This window comes from Muntiacus reevesi, chromosome 3 (assembly GCF_963930625.1).
Source record: "Muntiacus reevesi chromosome 3, mMunRee1.1, whole genome shotgun sequence".
NCBI classification, from domain to species: domain Eukaryota; kingdom Metazoa; phylum Chordata; class Mammalia; order Artiodactyla; family Cervidae; genus Muntiacus; species Muntiacus reevesi.
In genome coordinates this window covers 168,341,617-168,360,343 of record NC_089251.1, presented here as the reverse complement: position 1 = coordinate 168,360,343, position 18,727 = coordinate 168,341,617, and the positions used below count along the sequence as shown (strand labels likewise).

At 46.6% G+C, this 18,727-nt stretch overlaps 1 protein-coding gene across 2 annotated transcripts in view; it reads right to left on the bottom strand.

Annotated features, from left to right (window-relative positions):
* CNKSR3 (CNKSR family member 3) overlaps window positions 1-16,508 on the bottom strand; it is a 101,550-nt gene extending 85,042 nt beyond the window's left edge. For both annotated transcript variants that reach the window (XM_065931081.1, XM_065931083.1), the window contains exon 1: window positions 16,376-16,508. In XM_065931081.1, the coding sequence (XP_065787153.1) occupies window positions 16,376-16,427 (52 nt within the window). In that variant the 5' untranslated portion in view covers window positions 16,428-16,508. The remainder of the gene's footprint in view (window positions 1-16,375) is intronic.
* Window positions 16,509-18,727: the final 2,219 nt, after the last annotated feature.

Below are 18,727 nucleotides of genomic sequence, written 5' to 3'. Positions count from 1 at the left end.
GTGCTACGAGTTTTACTTACTGTCTGTCTGCCCCATTAGAACATCAGCTCCAGGAAGACAGGAACGACACTCTCTTCTTTTCACTGCTGGACCCTCAGTTCTCAGAACAGTGCCTATACAGAGTAGGCACTTGATACAAATCTGCTGAATGACTGCCTGGTGACTAGCTATACTAGCTACCCTCACCAAGCCTGGTGCAAGTGCCAGCTAACAGGGCACTCGAGTTAACAGATGGAAACGTTAAATGCAAAAGAGTTAGAGTTATATTTCTCTTAACATGGCCTAGCGACATGACTTCATCCAAAACTTTATTTCCAGAGCTACACCTAATGTGAAAGACATGTGGCATCATTTCAGAATACCAGGTAGTGCAGTTAGTATTTAAAAGTCACAGTTTAGAAACAAGCAGATTTTAAGAGAAATGTCAGGCATGCAGAATACCAGGCAAGATGTTGTAAGAAAGATCGCCTATCATTTTATGGTGGTGTTAGTCGCTCAGTCGTGTCCCACTCTTTGTGATCCCACAGACTGTAACCCGCTAGGCTTCTCTGTCCAGAAAGATTCTCCAGGCAAGCATACTGGAGTGGGTTGCCATGCCCTTCTCTGGGAGATCTTCCTGACCCAGGAATCGAACCTGGGTCTCCCACAATGCAGGCAGATTCTTTACTATCTGAGCCACCAGGGAAGCCCCACCATATTACAGTGGTTCCTGTTAAGTAAAGAATCTATTAGCTTTACCTGAAACTCACAGAAAAGATCGTATCTACTTCTAAGGGCTGGTAAAGTCAATGACGAATAAGAAAACAGGTCATGTCACGCCTGTGGAGGACAGACCTGTCATCCCCTTGAGTGCCAGGCCCTGGACAAGACCTACACACCCTTGGCACTCTTCCAGCCGCTGTAATGCAAAGGAGCCACTAATCTCAGGGAACCGGCTCCTCAACCCACACGGGAATGGCAGCCAGAAACGCTGATCTCACTAAGCGTTGAACAAGACTGAAGCGATTACTCTAAGATGCATTTTCTGCACTGAGCACTGACTGTGGATCTCCACTGACATGCTGTCCTGCAGGACCCTAATCTTCTCTTCATGTGCCGTGTCTTAGACTGCACCGTACCGAAATAATTCAGGGTGTCAAATTCATGTGTATTGCATCATTTCACACTCAAGGTGGAGGACCTAAATTTCCGCTAACACTCTCCTATTTTAACACATTCCGTGTGCCAATCTGCATGATATTTACACCTCGTTAAAACATGAGATGATCAGAGTGCCGCCGTCGGGGGGGTACACCGTGTTTTCTGGAGTGTTTGAATCGTGCAAGATGCTGGGCCCGTGCAAAAGATGTCTCCTCTACAAACCGATCGGCTTTTGAGGGTGGTACCTGGAAGGTGCGCTCACTCCCAAACCCACAGAGCAGCTGTTTCCAGAATTCCACAGACTCCAGTGAGGCACGGCCATGCTACGGCAGACAGACACGAGTGGCCCCCTGCTCTCCACCCCCATGAGCAGACCTCGCCAAGGCTTCAGGACCGCTCGTGGGCCATGCCTCTCTCAACAGCTCTTCCTCCCATGCCCCCTCAAGACCCCTGCTCTTACACAGGCCTCTTCAACTCTCTCCAAGAGGCCAGCGCAAATGCCTCCTGGAGCTGGTCTCAGACTCCAACCACTCAACACCCACCCCCCAACACCCCACAGTTCTGCCAGCATTATGCCTCCTTTCAAACCCCTCTATGCCTCCTTCCAAACTTCTCCATTATCCACTGAATTAACAACAAACTTCCTAAAGGCCAGTGGCTCTCAAATTGTCCTTTATAACTGGTCTTTCTGTTCCTTGCATGAAGCAGAGGAACTGGTACCAAAAAGGAAATCTATATATTTTTTCATTTTAAATTTTCAGAAAGAATAAATAGCAGAAATAAACACTTAATGAAAGTTTAACAAAAGATGATCCATAATGGATATGTGTATGTATTTATATAAACACAGCCTGTATACTTACACTTACGTGTGTGTTTACACACACATATACACACTGTTCATTTACAAATGGACTGTTTATTTACAAAGCAAGCTGGAAAGCTGAAATATCCTGAAACCTTTGTGGTGAAGTTTTGTGGACTGCATTTTGGGGTGAGCATACCCCAGTTTAAGCACTAACACTACTGCTTTTCCTGTGCGTCTCCCAATTCAGAACACCGGGAAGATAGACAGACCTTGAGTAAACTGGTGACTCTTCAAAGACAACCACAAGAGCCAGCAGAGAAGTTAGGAGCAAATGCCTTATTTCAGGGCATATGCTTTATTTTATATGTAAAATCTTACTGTACAAACAGAAACACTTCCTGTCAGGCACCAATACCACAAACCCAGTGGCAAAGTAAACTCGATCCAGAGAAGCCAAATTCCTGTTTTCACACTGAAGAGTAACTACTCAATGGTCTGCTGGGCTCATCAAGGCATTGGTATTTCTGGCTTAATAATACTTGTAGGGAATTACATATTACAATACTAGAAATAAGAGAATTAGTTAAGTAGCAAAATGAAATTAAAGATAACAGATATGCTAAATAATTAATGGATTGCTAGCAGCTAAATGTATTCACATCTTATATGTCTGTTTCTCACTAAGACAACTAACATCTGACCACCACTGTCCACAGGCTTCCCAGACGGCTCAGTGGTAAAGAATCCACCTGCCAATGGAGGAGACGTGGGTTCAGTCTCTGGGTAGGAAAGATCTCCTGGAGTAGGAAAAGGCAACCCACTTCAGTATTCTCATGTGGGAAATTCCATAGACAGAGGAGCCTGGAGGGCTATAATCCACGGGATCACAAAAGAGTCGGACACAACTGAGTGACAGGATGCACGCTACGGGAGAATCAGCACGCTAGCCCATAGACATGTTACGTTTGGCCTATACCAAAAACAAAAAACTGTTGACAGATTCCTAAAAACTAGAAAATGACACAAATAAAGCCAGACAGTCAGCTTCATTCGAAAACAACAAGAACGACAAAAAATCAGAAGATTCTGGAAACTGCAGGTTCATCGTCAGCAGAGACTGAATAGCACATATATCTGTGGGTTTGCCACAGTCTCCACCACTCCCTGTTGCTCACTTGCCCCCACATTTCAATTTCAGCCATTGCCTCCAGGCCCCTGTAGGCATCCAAGTCCGCAACTCTTATTGCAAGTCTCAGCACCAGCCCTGGTCCTCAGGGTTTACTTCTGTAGCAGCTTTTTACTTCTGGATTCTCCTGGCTTTTGTCAACTGCAGGAGGGGACTCTCAAACTCCACCTGCACTGCCTCCTGTCCACGGCCTAAAACAAAAGAGCTTTTCACCTTGGACTGCAACATGTTTGCCACTGTTTTCTGCTGTTTCTTTCCCTCCCTGCCCTTTACAACTGCATGGCTTGTTCAAAGCCAGCACAGCTCAATGAAAGAGAAAAACTATCCTTTCTCCCTCAAAGTGGAATGGGGGAGGAGGTGTCACATTCTGCTCCTGCCTGAGAACCAGGCCTGGAAATCCCATACAAAAACCTAAACAGGTGCTGCCTGACCGTAAAACATTCCCCTCATTCTGTGTTTTCCTGGGGCTGAACACTCACCTGGGTGAGGTTCACAACCAAAGGATCCCCTGGGCCTGGGGTGGTGCAACTGGCTAGAAGCCCAGAGGTGCAAAGGCTTTAACCCTTCCCTGCCCACTCTGTGGAAAGGACACTAATAGACCTCCTTGCATGGACACACCTACCGAAATATGTAACAACTGTCCCTACTAGAAAAGTTCTCTTTCCTAATCAAGCGTCATGTACTAGCTGAAAACCAGCTGGAGACAAGAATTATGGAGGATGGTCTGACATACATCATTTATGGTTCCACACAAGTGGTACACATCAGTGGTTCTCGAATTTTAGCCGGCTCCAGAATCAGTGACCGACTGGTTAAAACAGAGCTTCCTGCATCCTACCTACCCCAAGAGTTTCTGAATCTGTGGCTCTCAGATAGGGCCTGAGAATTTACATGTCTAAGCTCTGATGTTGAAAAGGGAAGATGAATGAATAAACAACCAGGCCCTACTATATAGCACTGGAAATTATACTCAATATCCTGTGATAAACCTGAATGGAAAAAAACATGAAAAAAAATGTGTATATATACCTGAGTCACTCTTCTGTACAGCAGAAATTAAATACAACATTGCAAATCAACTATACTTCACCAATTTTTTTAAAAAAACCTTACGCTTAATTACATTAAAACAGGATCCAGCTTTTAAATATATACCTGTGTTTAAAACAAAAAGTAGATTGCAGTTTGGAAGGACTAAAACAAAAAAAGAAAAAGTTCAAGAGCAGTGGTAACAAGACATTGAGCCACATGGTGCTTACTTCTTGTAAACGTCAGGAACCAGGGACAATTGTCACAGATTTACAGGTGCTCATTAAGTATCCCAGCTAAGTGACCCAGAGGTAAAGACTCTGCCGACCAAGCAGGAGACCCAGGTTCGATCCCTGGATTGGGAAAATGCCCTGGAGTAGTAAATGGAAACCCACTCCAGTATTCTTGCCTGGGAAATCCCATGGACAGAGAAGCCTGGTGGGCAATAGAATCGGACACGACTGAGTGACTAAGCACGTAGTAAGAATCAGTGTTTCTCCACCTCCAGAAAGAGTCTTTCTTTGCAAATCAGCTTTAGATGAGATTCTTAAACCTGGCTGAGGAGTTCAGTTCAGTTGCTCAGTCAAGTCTGACTCTGTGCAACCCCATGGACCACAGCATGCCAGGCCTCCCTGTCCATCACAACTCCTGGAGTTTACCCAAACTCATGCCCATTGAGTCGGTGATGCCATCCAACCATCTCATCCTCTGTCATCTCCTTCTCTTCCAGCCTTCAATCTTTCCCAGCATCAGGGTCTTTTCAAATAAGTCAGTTCTTCACATCAGGTGGCCAAACTATTGGAGTTGCAGCTTCAGCATCAGTCCTTCCAATGAATATTCAGGACTGATTTCCTTGCAGATGGACTGGATATCCTTGCAGTCCAAGGGACTCTCAAAAGTCTTCTCCAACACCACAGTTCAAAAGAATCAATTATTTGGCACTCAGCTTTCTTTATAGTCCAACTCTCACATCCATACATGACTACTGAAAAAACCATAGCTTTGACAAGATGGACCATTGTTGGCAAAGTAATGTCTCTGCTTTATAATATGCTGTCTAGGTTGGTCATAACTTTTCTTCCAAGGAGTAAGTGTCTTTTAATTTCATGGCTGCAATCACCATCTGCAATGATTTTGGAGCCCAAAAAAATAAAGTCTCTCACTGTTTTCATTGTTTCCCCATCTATTTGCCATGAAGTGACAGAACCAGATGCCATGATCTTAGTTTTCTGAATGCTGAGTTTTAAGCCAACTTTTTCACTCTCCCTTTCACTTTTATCAAGAGGCTCTTTAGTTCTTTTTCACTTTCTGCCATAAGGGTGGTGTCATCTGCCTATCTGAGGTTACTGATATTTCTCCCGGCAATCTTGATTCCAGCTTGAGCTTCATCCAGCCCGTTAAGCTTCATCCATCATCATTTCTCATGATGTACTTTGCATATGCTAAATAAGCAGGGGACAATATTCAGCCTTGACATACTCCTTTTCCTATTTGGAACCAGTCTGTTGTTACATGTCCAGATCTAACTGCTACTTCCTGACCTGCATACAGATTTCTCAAGAGGCAGGTCAGGTGGTCTGATATTCCCATCTCTTTGAGAATTTTCCACAGTTTGTTGTGATCCACACAGTCAAAGGTTTTGCCATAGTCAATAAAGCAGAAATGGATGTTTTTCTAGAACTCTCTTGCTTTTTCGATTATCCAACGGATGTTGGTAATTTGATCTCTGGTTCCTCTACCTTTTCCAAATCCAGCCTGAACATCTGGAAACTCATGGTTCACGTACTGTTCATGTACTGTTGAAGTCTGGCTTGGAGAATTCTGAGCATTACTTCACTAGCGTGTGAGATCAGTGCAATTGTGCGGTAGTCTGAACAACAGTATGAAAAGGCCTAGGGGTGCTTGTAACCAAGTCACTTCATACCATCTGCCTCTGGATGTCTTACTAGCAAGGAGTATTTGTGTTTTTATTTAATACTTATTACCAACAATTTTAGCTTTTAGCGTAGGCAGTCATTTTCATAAACTCTACTCACAGGTGTATCACCTGATCACAGCGAGTTTAAGACTCCAGTTGGAATCCATGCAAAGACGGTGCTGACAATATCCATGGTGCTTCGTGAAGTCTGGTCCCACTCCACACAGTAAGCTAGTTTTTCTGTTTCAAAGGTCATATTCCAGGTAGACTTTTGACTTGCTTCTCTCCAAGACATGGTAATATAAAATTACTCCGAGAACACAAAAGTCTGTTCAATTAACATAGGTTAAAGTTAGAAACACATAAACACACACTCACTCACTCACGTACACACACATCCACTCCTAAACCCCAAACTTCTGAATTTCCCCTCTGCTGCAAATCTCTGAAAATAGGAAATAGAATACTTCCTTTCACTAAAAGGTCTTCCTCAGGAAGGCATGATTCATATGGTCATGCTCACCGCCCCTTCTCTGTCTGATGACACAGGGGGGTTTCCTCTGAAAGCCTGAGAGATACCCTCCTTAAAGGGGTGGGGCTGACATCAGGTGTGTGAGGTAAAGCTTCTAGATTATTCTAATATAAACCTGTGCTGCTGTGCTAAGTCACTTCAATCGGGTCCAACTCACTGCGACACTACGGACCATAGCCTGCCAGGCTCCTCTGTCCATGGGATTCTCCAGGCAAGAATACTGGAGTGGGCTGCTGTGCCCTTCTCCAGAGGATCTTCCCAACCCAGGGATCAAACCTGGGTCTCCCGCATTACATTTTTTACCATCTAAGCCACCAGGGAAACCCATGAATACTGGAGTGGGTAGCCTATCCCTTGTCCAGGAGATCTTCCAGACCCAGGAATTGAACTGGGGTCTCCTGCATTGTGGGAGGATTCTTTATCAGCTGAGCTGCCAGGGATGCCCCAGTATAAACCTGAAGCGAAGTGAAGTGAAGTCACTCAGTCGTGTCCAACTCTTTGCGACCCCATGGACTGTAACCCACCAGGCTCCTTGGTCCATGTGATTTTCCAGGCATGAATACTGGAGTGGGTTGCCGTTTCCTTTTCCAGGAGATCTTCCTGACACAGGGATCGAACCCGGGTCTCCAGCATTGTAGGCAGACGCTTTACTGTCTGAGCTACCAGGGAAGCCCTACGGGCATTCAATTCTCTCCCACTCACTCCTTCCCTGTTGATGAGTGATGCATTGTGGTTGTTTTTTTTTTTAATGTGTTCAACTCTCACCTGTTGAAAATTTCTCAAAATACCATCTGCTCAATCAAAAATATGGTGACTCAATTTTCTAGAGTAAAATTATGATAGTCTTTTAGTGGAGCAAAATATTTTCCATTAGATCTATTGACCAGCTTCCTTTGACTCAACTATTTTCAAGTTTTCATACAAAAAGCTTTCTGATTTTTACAACCTACTGAATTCTAAGGAACTGTTTTGCTCTAGTAAACACAACTGCCTCTGCCCTCCTGATCCCAGGTTAAAAACTGTTCAATCAGTCATTTGATGTCAAAGAAAACAAACTAGGCTAAGTCCACTTTCACAAAAACCCTATTCATAGATGAATAAACAGCCTCAGAAACTGTAGCTCCCAGCAAAATGTGCCAGAAGAGAATAATGACGTGAACAAAGCATGTGAACGCAGAAAGAAGGGTTGCACCCTCCCTTTTAAATGACAAGAGAGTAATCAGGATGAAGGGAGAGGACAGGGAGCTCTTAACCCTGGCAGAGAGAGCAAAAAAAAGAAAGAATCTACATCCCAGTTTCAAAGATAACTCTTAAATTATCCACATGTGATGTTACTGGTGAACCAACTGTACCTAGAACTTGGCTTCTCAGATGCTGGAGTCACCAATACCTTCAACCAAGATAGTAATATTGTCATCTCCAGAATATCGCAGAGCCTTCCAGCGGGGTTCCCTAAACTCATTTCTGCCTCGAGAATTCAGATCAAATCAAGTCACTCCCCTGCCTTCGACAGTAAGTAGAAAATATCGCAAATGCCTAAGACGTGTAAGACCCTCCATGATCTGACCGCTGTGTCTCTCTCTCACCCCAACCCCATCCAGCACAGCCCGGTTGTCCTTGCTCTTCATGACTCCACCGTGCTTCCGCTCCTTAAAGGCTCCAAGTCTCAGGGTCTTTGCACTGGCTGTTCCTCCGCCTACAATGGCCCTCCCCCTAATTTTCCAGTGACTGGTTCCTTCTTGCTTTTCAAACCCAAGTACCCTCTTCTCAGAGGAAGACACCATCCTAAGAAGCCTCCCAATCAGTCATGCTCCTTCACCTCTCTGCTTCACTCTCTTCTCAGTGCTGATCACGACCGGATATTTTCTCGTTCATCTGCTTTGCTTTGGTGGGGGTTTTGTTACTGTTGTTCGTCATCTCTACTTCTACCCCATTAAAGTGGGCACCCAGCTGGACTCCTGCACCTAAAACACAGATGGATCTCCAGCGCCTGGAACTGGAGGTGCTAAGTTCCACAATGCCTGGAACTTAGTAGGTCCTCAGCAATCAGTTGCTAAATGAACAAAATTCTCTTTTTACTCAGCATGGAACTTGACGTCAAGGAAAGTGTTCTTCCTGAGCTCTCTCCAAGAGAGCCACGACTAAACCTTTCCATGGAACCACCTTCTACAGGACACGTGCTCAACTGTTCAGTCGTCACCAGCTCTTTGCAACCCCTTGGATTGCAGCCCCCCAGGCTCATCTCTCCACGGGATTTTCCAAACAAGAATGCTGGAGTGGGTTGCCACTTCCTTCTCCAAGGGATCTTCCCAACCCAGGGATCGAACCCGCACCTCCTGCTTCTCTGCATTGGCAGGTAGATTCCTTACCACTAAGCCACCTGGGAAGCCCCCTAAAGGACACACAAGGTCCCCAAAGGAAGTGAGAGAAAAGTGCCCAAGGAAATAACAAGGAGAAGGCAGAGAAGGAAGTTAACTCACCACCTATCTATCAACACAGAGGAGGATGGAACTGTCATAAAATATTAGTGTGAAAGATGATGATCAGTCACAACAGAATAAAATATTTAAGCAATAATAACCCAATTACAGTACATATTAACTTGGAGTCATTATAAGTTAATAAATAACGAGTCTGTGAACATATATATGCCATACATTATGCAAAATGGTTTCTTTACGTTACCTCTTAATTCTAATAAAAACACTCTAAGTTAATTAGCAGTCCCATTTCACAGATGAGAAAACTCAGGCAAGCTTTGTGAAGATAAGATACTTACCCAAGTTTTCAAACCAGTTACTGTCACATACAGAATCTGAATCCAGATCTATTTTATTCCAAACCATGCGTATGATTCACCAGGCCTGATCTCTCCCATAGCAGTTACAATGAAAAAGCTGTGAAGAATCAAAGGCAAGCAGGAAATGAAGCCATAAAAATCGCAGGTGCTGTTGAAGAAAGCTAAAGGTATATATAGATGGATGGATGTGGTTCCCTCAAATAGAAATGTTAATTGTAACAGACAAAAAAAACCTACCATATGACACTCAAAATAAAATAAAATAAAAATCAGATTAAGAGAATCAAAAAGTGAAATGATTCATTCCATTACGGAGCTGCATTCTGAAACAATACAACACAGTCAACAAACTACAATAAAAATAAGTAACTGGCGAGAAGTGTCTCAAATGCTAAAAGGTCAGGCCCAAAATATGTAGGGTTCTACTCAAGCTGTGAAATAAAAAAAGAAACAAGGAAAGAGAAAGAAAAGGACTGTATCCCATGAGTGGAAACCCTGAAGCGATCATCAGGAAATACAAAAGTCAAAAGTTCTTTGAAGTTGCCCCCTCCCATCACTTTGTTGATGGAGAGAATGAAAAGCACCATCTTGGCCAGAGGAGGCACAGGGGCTGCACAGAACAAGGGAACAAGAAGTCTGCGGGGTCTGGCCTTCTGAGCTGGGACAACTCATTTCATGTCCGGAGCCTCTCTCCTCATTTATGGTAGAGGGATACCTTCACTGTGCCCCTCTGGGGCTTGTGAAAATGTCAGAAGAGCTCGGGTAAATAAAACCTGCTTTAAAGCCTAGCTAATAGCTAAGCCTGGAGAAGGAAGTGGCAACCCACTCCAGTGTTCTTGCCTGGAGAATCCCGTGGACAGAGGAGCCTGGTGGGCTGCTGTCCACGGGGTCGCACAGTCAAACATGACTGAAGTGACTTAGCATGCATGCATGCATTGGAGAAGGAAATGGCAACCCACTCCAGTGTTCTTGCCTGGAGAATCCCAGGGACGGGGGAGCCTGGTGGGCCGCCGTGTATGGGGTCGCACAGAGTCGGACACGACTGAAGCGACTCAGCAGCAGCAGCAGCGATGGCTAAGCCAGGGGTGAAAACCGCAGAAACCTCACGAGACGAGAGCAGAGAGGAAAAGGAGGTGAGGACACGGATGTCCCAGAGCTGGAACACAACAGGCTAGAAATGAACAAACATCGAGGTGGTGACACAGAAGCAGCGAGACAGCAAAGAGACGCGCCCACAGCTTTCCGCAATGATGTGAACGCAAAAGAGGAGCGTGCACGGGGTGCCTGAACAATCTCCACCAACAAAGAGCTCAGACACCCGGTCTCGTGCTTCCAAACTTTGAGACCTGCCCTGAAATGACATTCAGTGTCATTTTCCAGCAACAAAGAAGTCTCCCTTCAAAATCATCTAGGTTTGGTGAACCTGGTGCAGTCGCAGATGGGATGGCCCAGTGATTGGCCAAAAGGCCATCTCATCCCCCTGAGTCCACCTGAGGATCTTAAAAGCACACTTCAACCACACACACCCATGGCCACTCCCTGACGCCCTTCCTACTACTTATCTTAAAAAAAAAAATGTTGTTATGACAATGCTTCACGTCCCACGAAATATGGAAGAAAGCTCAAGAGAGATGTCTCATTCAGTTTGCAGAGAAGAACCTGATGCTGTTGCTAGGTGGCGCTTATAAACATAAACACACACCCTAAGATTGCTTTTCTGCTTTAATTAGTGGCCAAGTCAAGCACCCTGAAGTTAAGTGTCATCCCTGGGGAACTTAAATAAAACAGATGGAGCCCAAGTCTGATCAGACAGCGGGACCTGCCAGCGAAGGGAGAAAACGCGTTTGCATCGGCTGCTAGAACAGAGCTCTCCAGCCACAATGAGCACATGGATCACCAGGGCCTCTTGTTAAAAATGCAGATTCTGAGTCAGCAGGCTTGTAGCTTCTGCATCTCTAACAAGCTCCCGGGTGATGCGGGTGCCACGAGTCTTGGACTAGGCGCCAGACAGGGGTCCACAGTCCAAAGCAAGAGCCAGTCCTAACGCCATGGTCACTGGAAGTCCAGTTACTGCAAGAAAAGAGTTGAGAAAATACGGTTGGAACTTATTTCCCAAAGAGGGCTCATGACGTTGGCGAGAAGCCCCTGTTATCACACGGCAAACCAAGAATCTTCCCCTGATTAGTGATGCTAAGCATCTTTCAATATACTTGTTGGGCATCTATGTGCATCTTGTCACTTTTTATTATTTCTGCATTTTAGTATTTTTAAAAGAAATTTGCCTAGGATGAATTAATAGTCTTCCATATGCTTTTTTTCTAATATTTTTAAGTTTACTCTTCTTAATTAAGCTTTAGTACACCTAGAATTTACTTTGCACATAAATGTTTTATTTATGTTACTATGCACATAAAGGATGCAACAGTATTGTTATGAGTATAAAATGTAAAGAATTTAATAAAATATCAATGTAGAAAAAGCCAGGGAGGAAGGGGGCAAGAAACAAGAACCTTCTTGACCAGCTACAAGTCCCACCCCGGGTTCCCTGTGTGCTTGGCAGAGAAATCTCCATGACACCAACTGGTATCCCTGAATGGTAAGAATCAACCTTTTGACAGAAGGCTGCTCAGAGAGAACAATTCATGTCCTGGAGCTATAGGATCAAAGAGGAGAGGAGGCAATAAAACAAGGAGCAGTAATATAAGAGCTTACATAAGCTCATACCGGCAGAGGAGATACCAGGAATCTGATTCCACAGCCCCTACTCACATCTCTAAGTTCCAATACCTGGTATAAGCCACAGAAGTAATGAAATAATGGAGCAGAAAAGGGTGTTTAGAGCATCACTGCCTATCAGCATGGGGCCAAACACTGCATCTCTCTGCCTTAGTTTCTTTGTCTTTACCGTGGGCTAATAATGGTTCCTACACCTCTCTGGGTTTTCTGAGGATGAAATGAGGAAGCCTAAATGAAGTACATGGCCCACTGTCTGATATATAATAAATGCTTCAATGAATGTTTTTCTATTATTATGACTAAGAAAACTCTATGGCTGGAGTCCAGGAGATAGAACTGGCAAGAAATTGGAATAAAGCAAAGAGTTCTTGACCCATGGCCAAATGGTAGACCTACAGCTGCCAAAAGAAAAGGACCTTCCTTTTTCAGCGACCCTAGAGGCTAAAGGAAGAAGAACCAGCTAACTGGAACCAGGATGACAAAGAGCCTGGGATCCGGACGGCACCACGAAGCCCCCATGAAGTCCTAAACTCCCTACCCCCAGACTTCTTTGACAAGGAAAAACCACAACTCATTTGGTTAGTCCACCAAACACTGGGTTTTCAGTTACACACAGCTGACCTTTTTCTTGCCTGATACGTGTTGTAAAAGCTCATTTGCTTTGCAAAATCCTTTACCAAATCATCTGGAAGGCATGGTGCCATGAAATGATGAAGTGATATGACTCATAAATAACTTTCCTGACACACACAGAATAGGGAGAATAAGACACACACAGCAGATGAGTCTCCCACACTAACACATGAAACAGAACTCACGGTGGGGCTTCTGATGGTCTCCTCATCAGTGTGGTAAAGATGCTGACAGTCCTCCAGGGGTGACCCTGGGAAGAACCTCATGAGAAGATGGAAGGAAACGAAGCCAAACCATCTGTGGTCAAACACTTCTCAGCCGTGTGCCAATGGTCAGGGGACTTAACTTTCCTGTGCCTCGATGTTCTCAGCTGCAAAATGGAAATGACAGCTCCTGCCTCAGGGTGCTTACGTATTTAAGGGAGCTAACACACGTACAATGCTTAGACCTGCGCTAACACTCACTGAGGATCTACTAAAATTCTGGTACAGTTTCTCTGGCAGCTCAGAAGGTAAGGAGTCTGCCTGCAATGCGGAAGACCCAGGTTCAAGCCCTGGGTTGGGAAGATCCCCTGGAGAAGGGAATGGCAACCCACTTCAATATTCTTGCCTGGAGAACTCCATGGACAGAGGAGGCTGGCGGGCTACAGTCCATGGGGTCAGAAAAAGTCAGACACGACTGAGCGACTAACACTTTCATTTCATTTCACTTCACTACTAATATTGCAACACTGGTGGTGGTAGTGCTAGCGATTAACAAATAAAAATAGTAACAATAATAAAAACCAGATGAATTACTTCATTCTGTAGACATCAACCTTTTTCCTAATGTATGCATCTGCCTAATAACATCAGCAAGAAAGCAAGCTATAGATTGTGGTTGGATTTAGACAGTTTTAAATCTAAGGCTTTCTCCAACGCTCATCATCACCACTGCCACACTCATGCGATGCCAAGAGTGGTAAAGTCTACATGAAGAGCTGCTTATCAGTAGGATGTATTTATAAAATGGGGGTTGGGTAGAAAGGTTAACAAAGACAGCTAAAAATAGTCCTATAAGCAAACAAGTTTGCATAAGCCAACAGTTCATTAAAAAGTCAATACTTTCACATCATGACTCTTGAGAAATATTCAAGCAATGTGTCACACAATTTGGGAGAATGTAGCCTCTTGTCTAAGACTTGGCTACACACTTGCTCTTTCTATCTTTTCTAGATTCTAACACGGAAAGTATCCAGGTCATTCTATGGGGCTGCCCCTAAGGGTCTAAAGAGCACAAGCATTTTGTATAAAGGTGCCAAGTAGTAACCACAAGTATGTACCCTAATCAGCACCCAATGCTCCAGAAATCAAGACACTGAAAACTGAACCACCCATAACTTCTCTTGCAGGCCAATAGGAAACTTCCGCTCAGTGAAGGCAGTCTCAACTAAGTCACAATGTCAAAGCAGCAGGATCCCAAAAGCAGTTTCATCTGCTCTGCCTTTTAAATGCTAAACAAGCATAATAGATTGTGAACTGACACTTCTCTCCCAATCCCAAGATGGACCAAAAAAAAAAAAAGACAGAAATCTTGAGGGTGTGAAGACCTCACTCCAAAATCCCCTGTGTGCCTGTTACCGCTTTTCTGGTTGTACATTATCAGGTAGGCTGGCAACTGCTCAGGAAAGCCAAAGAGCGGTAAGTTTAACCCTTTCTTTCACTCCGGCGCAATTCTGTCCACGGAAATACAATGGGAGCTGTACAAGTCAGCCGCTTGTGTAACTTTACATTTTTCAGGAGCCACCTTTCAGAAGGTAAAAATACACAGGTGAAATTAACTTTAGTAATAAACTTTATTTACCCCCAATGTCAAAATATTATCATTTCGACATGTAATGAGTATTAAAAAAAAAAACTAGTAATGAGATAGCTTATATGCTATTTTTCACCCTAGTGTATATTTCACACTTACAGCACAGGGCAATTCGGACCAGCCATATGTCAAGAGCCCAAGGCCCATGAGCGACTACTGGCTACCATATTAGACAGAGCAGCCCTCCAGATCAAAAACTGATGACATCAATTTTTCAGGTTGCTTCTCTGATGGACACGATGGTAAAACAGACCAATCAACTCAGACCAGTCAAGGCGATAGACAAGGGACCTAGTAGTATCTTGGATGGGGGAACACAACCCATTTCAAAATAGCATCTGGGTCTCTACCGATTTTATGTTTTATATTAAGCACAGACATTGTTAGTTACACGTTACTCCACATAGAAGTATTTGGTGTTTTCACCTTCGTTTTAAGTAAGAGCCCCCCAAATTTTGGTCCCTGGACAAACCTCTTCTCGGGAGAGAGTGTATCCTGTCCCTTCTCCCAGAATGAATGGTCAGACATTCCCCCCGCTGACACCCCACATCTCCCACGCGTCTGGGACACCCCATTGCACATGGTCTGTGTGTACTCGGCAGGCGGGAGAAATGAGATGCAGAGATGACGGGTGTTGCAGATGCTGCAGCCATGGGTGAGACAGAAAGATGACCTGATCTTACCGCGTTACCTACCTCTCGGGCTTACGGATGACCAAGGGCAATAACAGAGAAGAGCTCTTAGCCAACTGTAAAGCGCTACCCAATTCTAGTTATTATTATTGAGAAAGGACACCATTCCTCACCTGAAAGAGCAGATAGAAGAAAGAAAACAAAATAGTAACTTGACACAGAGAGATGCTGAGCTGGGCGGGGGGGTTGCGGAACCCACGAAAACACGGGGTGTTCTTGGCGGACCCGTTCTCTAGCCAGGGTTCAGAGAGGCTTGAGGAACCTCTATCACTTTTGCTTCGAAATCGTGGGAGGTACTTAACAGGAAGAGTGACAGCTGAGTCCAAGTCCGCAGACTCGGTCCACCACCCCCGGCCTGTCCTCGTCCCCAAAGACGGCGTAACTCAGGATAATGGTTCCAAGCAGACTTCTTCCCAGGGTTTAAATGTGGCCTAAGACTGCGGCGCCAGCGGGGGATACTGGCGCCTTCCCGGAGCAAAAGTCACCGAGTCCCGGGGAGTCTGGCTCCAGGCTTCTCGCCGGCGCGAATACCTCAGTGCTGGCGCGGGTGCTGCCCTGCCTCCTTCTCCAACAAAAACAGAGGCTCGCCGGGCCGCCGGAGTCTCCCGGTACCTGTCCAACCGCCTCTTCACGCGGCGAACTGCTCCGGGCAGGCGGCGTTTTTACGAGGTCCGAGGGGGGTCACCCACACAAAGGCGCCTTGTGCCTCTGCGCTCGCGGCTGGGCGGCCGGGCCGCCGGGCTCTGCACCCGGGCAGGCAAGGCGGGCGCCCCGGCCCGACATCCGCGCCTCCAACCCCCATCCTCCATTCAGAGGCCACCCGTACCCCCCGGGTTTAAAGATGAGGCTCCCCTCGGCTGGCCACAACCCGCACCCCCGAAAGCGGGCACAAGGGCCACGGGCGCAGAGAAGTTTGCAGGCTCACCGCGCTGCGCTCTCAAAGCTTCTCTCCTGCAGCAGGGGCTGAGCACCCCCTCCCCGATCCCAGCTCCCCGCCGGCCCGATCCCCCGGGCTGGAGACTCCGGGGAACCCCCAGGCTCGCTCACCTCTAGTCCAGTCCACCACTTGTTTGGGGCTCCACTTGGTCACGGGTTCCATGGTAGAGGGCCGGGCACCCAGCGGGGCTGGAGTCGGCGGTGAAGTCCTGCTGCCCGCGCCCGTTGCCCCCTCCCGGGAGGGCGCGCCCCGCGGCCGGTCCCCGCGCCCGAGCGCCCTGTCAAAGGTGCATGGCCGCCGCCGTCAGCGGGGCATCCCAGCACGGCTCGGCCCGGGCGGCGCTGCCCGCTCCCCGGCGCACGGGACAGCGGCGCGGCTCCTCCTCCGGCCGCCACCGTCCAGCTGCAGCTCCTCCTCCTTGTCCCCCGCGGCCGCCGCCGCCGCTGGGACCCCAGACACAGCTGCCGCTCCTAGGCGACGGCCGCTGCGGGGACGCGGGGCAAGGAGTCCAGATTCCCCCGGCCTCGGTTGCGAGCGCGAGACCTTTCCGCCGCCCCTCCGCGCCCTCGGGCCGGCACCGCTGCCTCCGGCTCCCGGACCGAGCGCTCGACTCCCCGTCCAGCTCCTCCTCTGGGCGGCTGAGCTCTCCGAGGTCCCCGATCCTCGTGCGCCGGCGTCCGGAGCCTTCCCGCCCGCAGGTCCCACCTCCTGCGCCTCCCGGGAGGGCCGCACCGGGGCTGGGAGGAGCGCAGAGCCCGCGCGCTCGGGTTACAAAGTTCCAGCTCCCGGCTGCGAGCGCGGAATAAAAGAAGGGGCGGGGCCGGACACCCGGCGAAACTCGTGGGAGGGGGCGGAGCCGCCGCGGTCGGCCGACTCCGGTTACTTTCGCCCTGGAAACCTGCGTTCGTTCACCCCGAGTGGTCCCCGCCGACTTTCCTTTTCGGGGGGCGCACCGTAGATGCGCGTGCATCCTGGAAAGCCCGTTGGGCTTGGAGGAGGCCAGGGTCCTATTTAGTACCAGTTCAGTTTGTCTGGCTGTGAGCAGCAATACCATGAAAAATAATAAAGTCAAAAACTAAAGTTGAGATCTGGGTGTTTAAGTGTTTTGTGTCAATATTGCTCTTCGAGCCAGACCTCCTCCTTTTACATTTCTTTAGGGAAAACTATTTTATTTATATCTTGGATGACATGGCAATTTAACTCACTGCTCTTCTGTAAATTTATTGAAGTATGGTTGATCTAACATGTGTTAGTTTCTGCTGCCTGGTACCGTGGTAAAAACCGTGCCGGCCAATACTGGAGACACGGGAGAGTGTGGTTCGATTCCTGGGTGGGGAAGATTCCCTGGCGGAGTAAATGGCAATCCACTCCAGTATTCTTGCCTGAAAAATTCCAAGGACAGAGGAGCCTGTCTGGGTACCGTCCTTGGGGTTGCAAGGAGTCGGACATTACTGAGCACGCACATGCACGCAGTTTCTACCCTACAGAAAGTGATTCAGTTATACCTGTATGTACATTCTTTTTCATATTCTTTTCCACTATGGTTAATCCCAGGATGTTGAGTATAGTTCCCTGTGCTATACAGTAGGCTCTTGCTTATCCATTCTATGTGTTAAAGTTTGCATCAACTAATCCAAAACTCCCAACCTATTCCTCTTCCACCTCTTCGCACCTGGGCAACCACAAGTCTATGTCTGTAACTCGCTTCTCTTTTAACGCTGTTGCAATATTTCAACTTCGAAACTAAAATGAGTCATAAAAAACTGGTAGCGTAAAAAAAAAAAAAAAAAAACTGGTAGCGTTTAGCGTTCTATATTGCTGTATTGTAATACTTAGATTTGCAAACGGAGCCAACGCTTATTTGAATTAGTCATCAATCGTGAAGGGAAAGTTGTTAGCCAACTCTTTAAAAAAAAAAAAAAAAAAAAAAAAAAGGCCCTTGCACAGTTTCAGCGACTGACAGAGGGCCCTTTTATGTCTGAGGCCAGAGCTAACCCAGCATTGGGAGAAAATCCTAAATTCGAATATCTACCTCTCCTCCCTCAAGTCCCACTGCGCCGCCCCCCACCACACCCCAGTCCCTGTGGCCTCTACCTCCCACTCACAGAGATTCTTTGGCACTTAGTGATTCTTACCTTCAACTGCATTATTCATTTATGTCTTCCCCTTGGAGACTGGTAGCTCCTGGGAGGCAGAACTTACCTGATATTATATAGAGCTTTTCTTCTCTCCCTCTTCCTACCACTTGGCATCTAGCAGGAGTCAAAGGTGTGGCTGGTGTTTCTCCATTCACTTAATATGTATCTGTGGATGCCTCCTGAGTGCCAGCCAGCCCCGGCATTCATGAACTATCTGTTGAATTGGTGATATGTACTATTTATACAGGTCTGCCTGAATGTACGTGTTGGAAGGATGGCTAACAGAAGCCCTATGCTTCTGTTGTATGGTGTGATGAGCTGGAG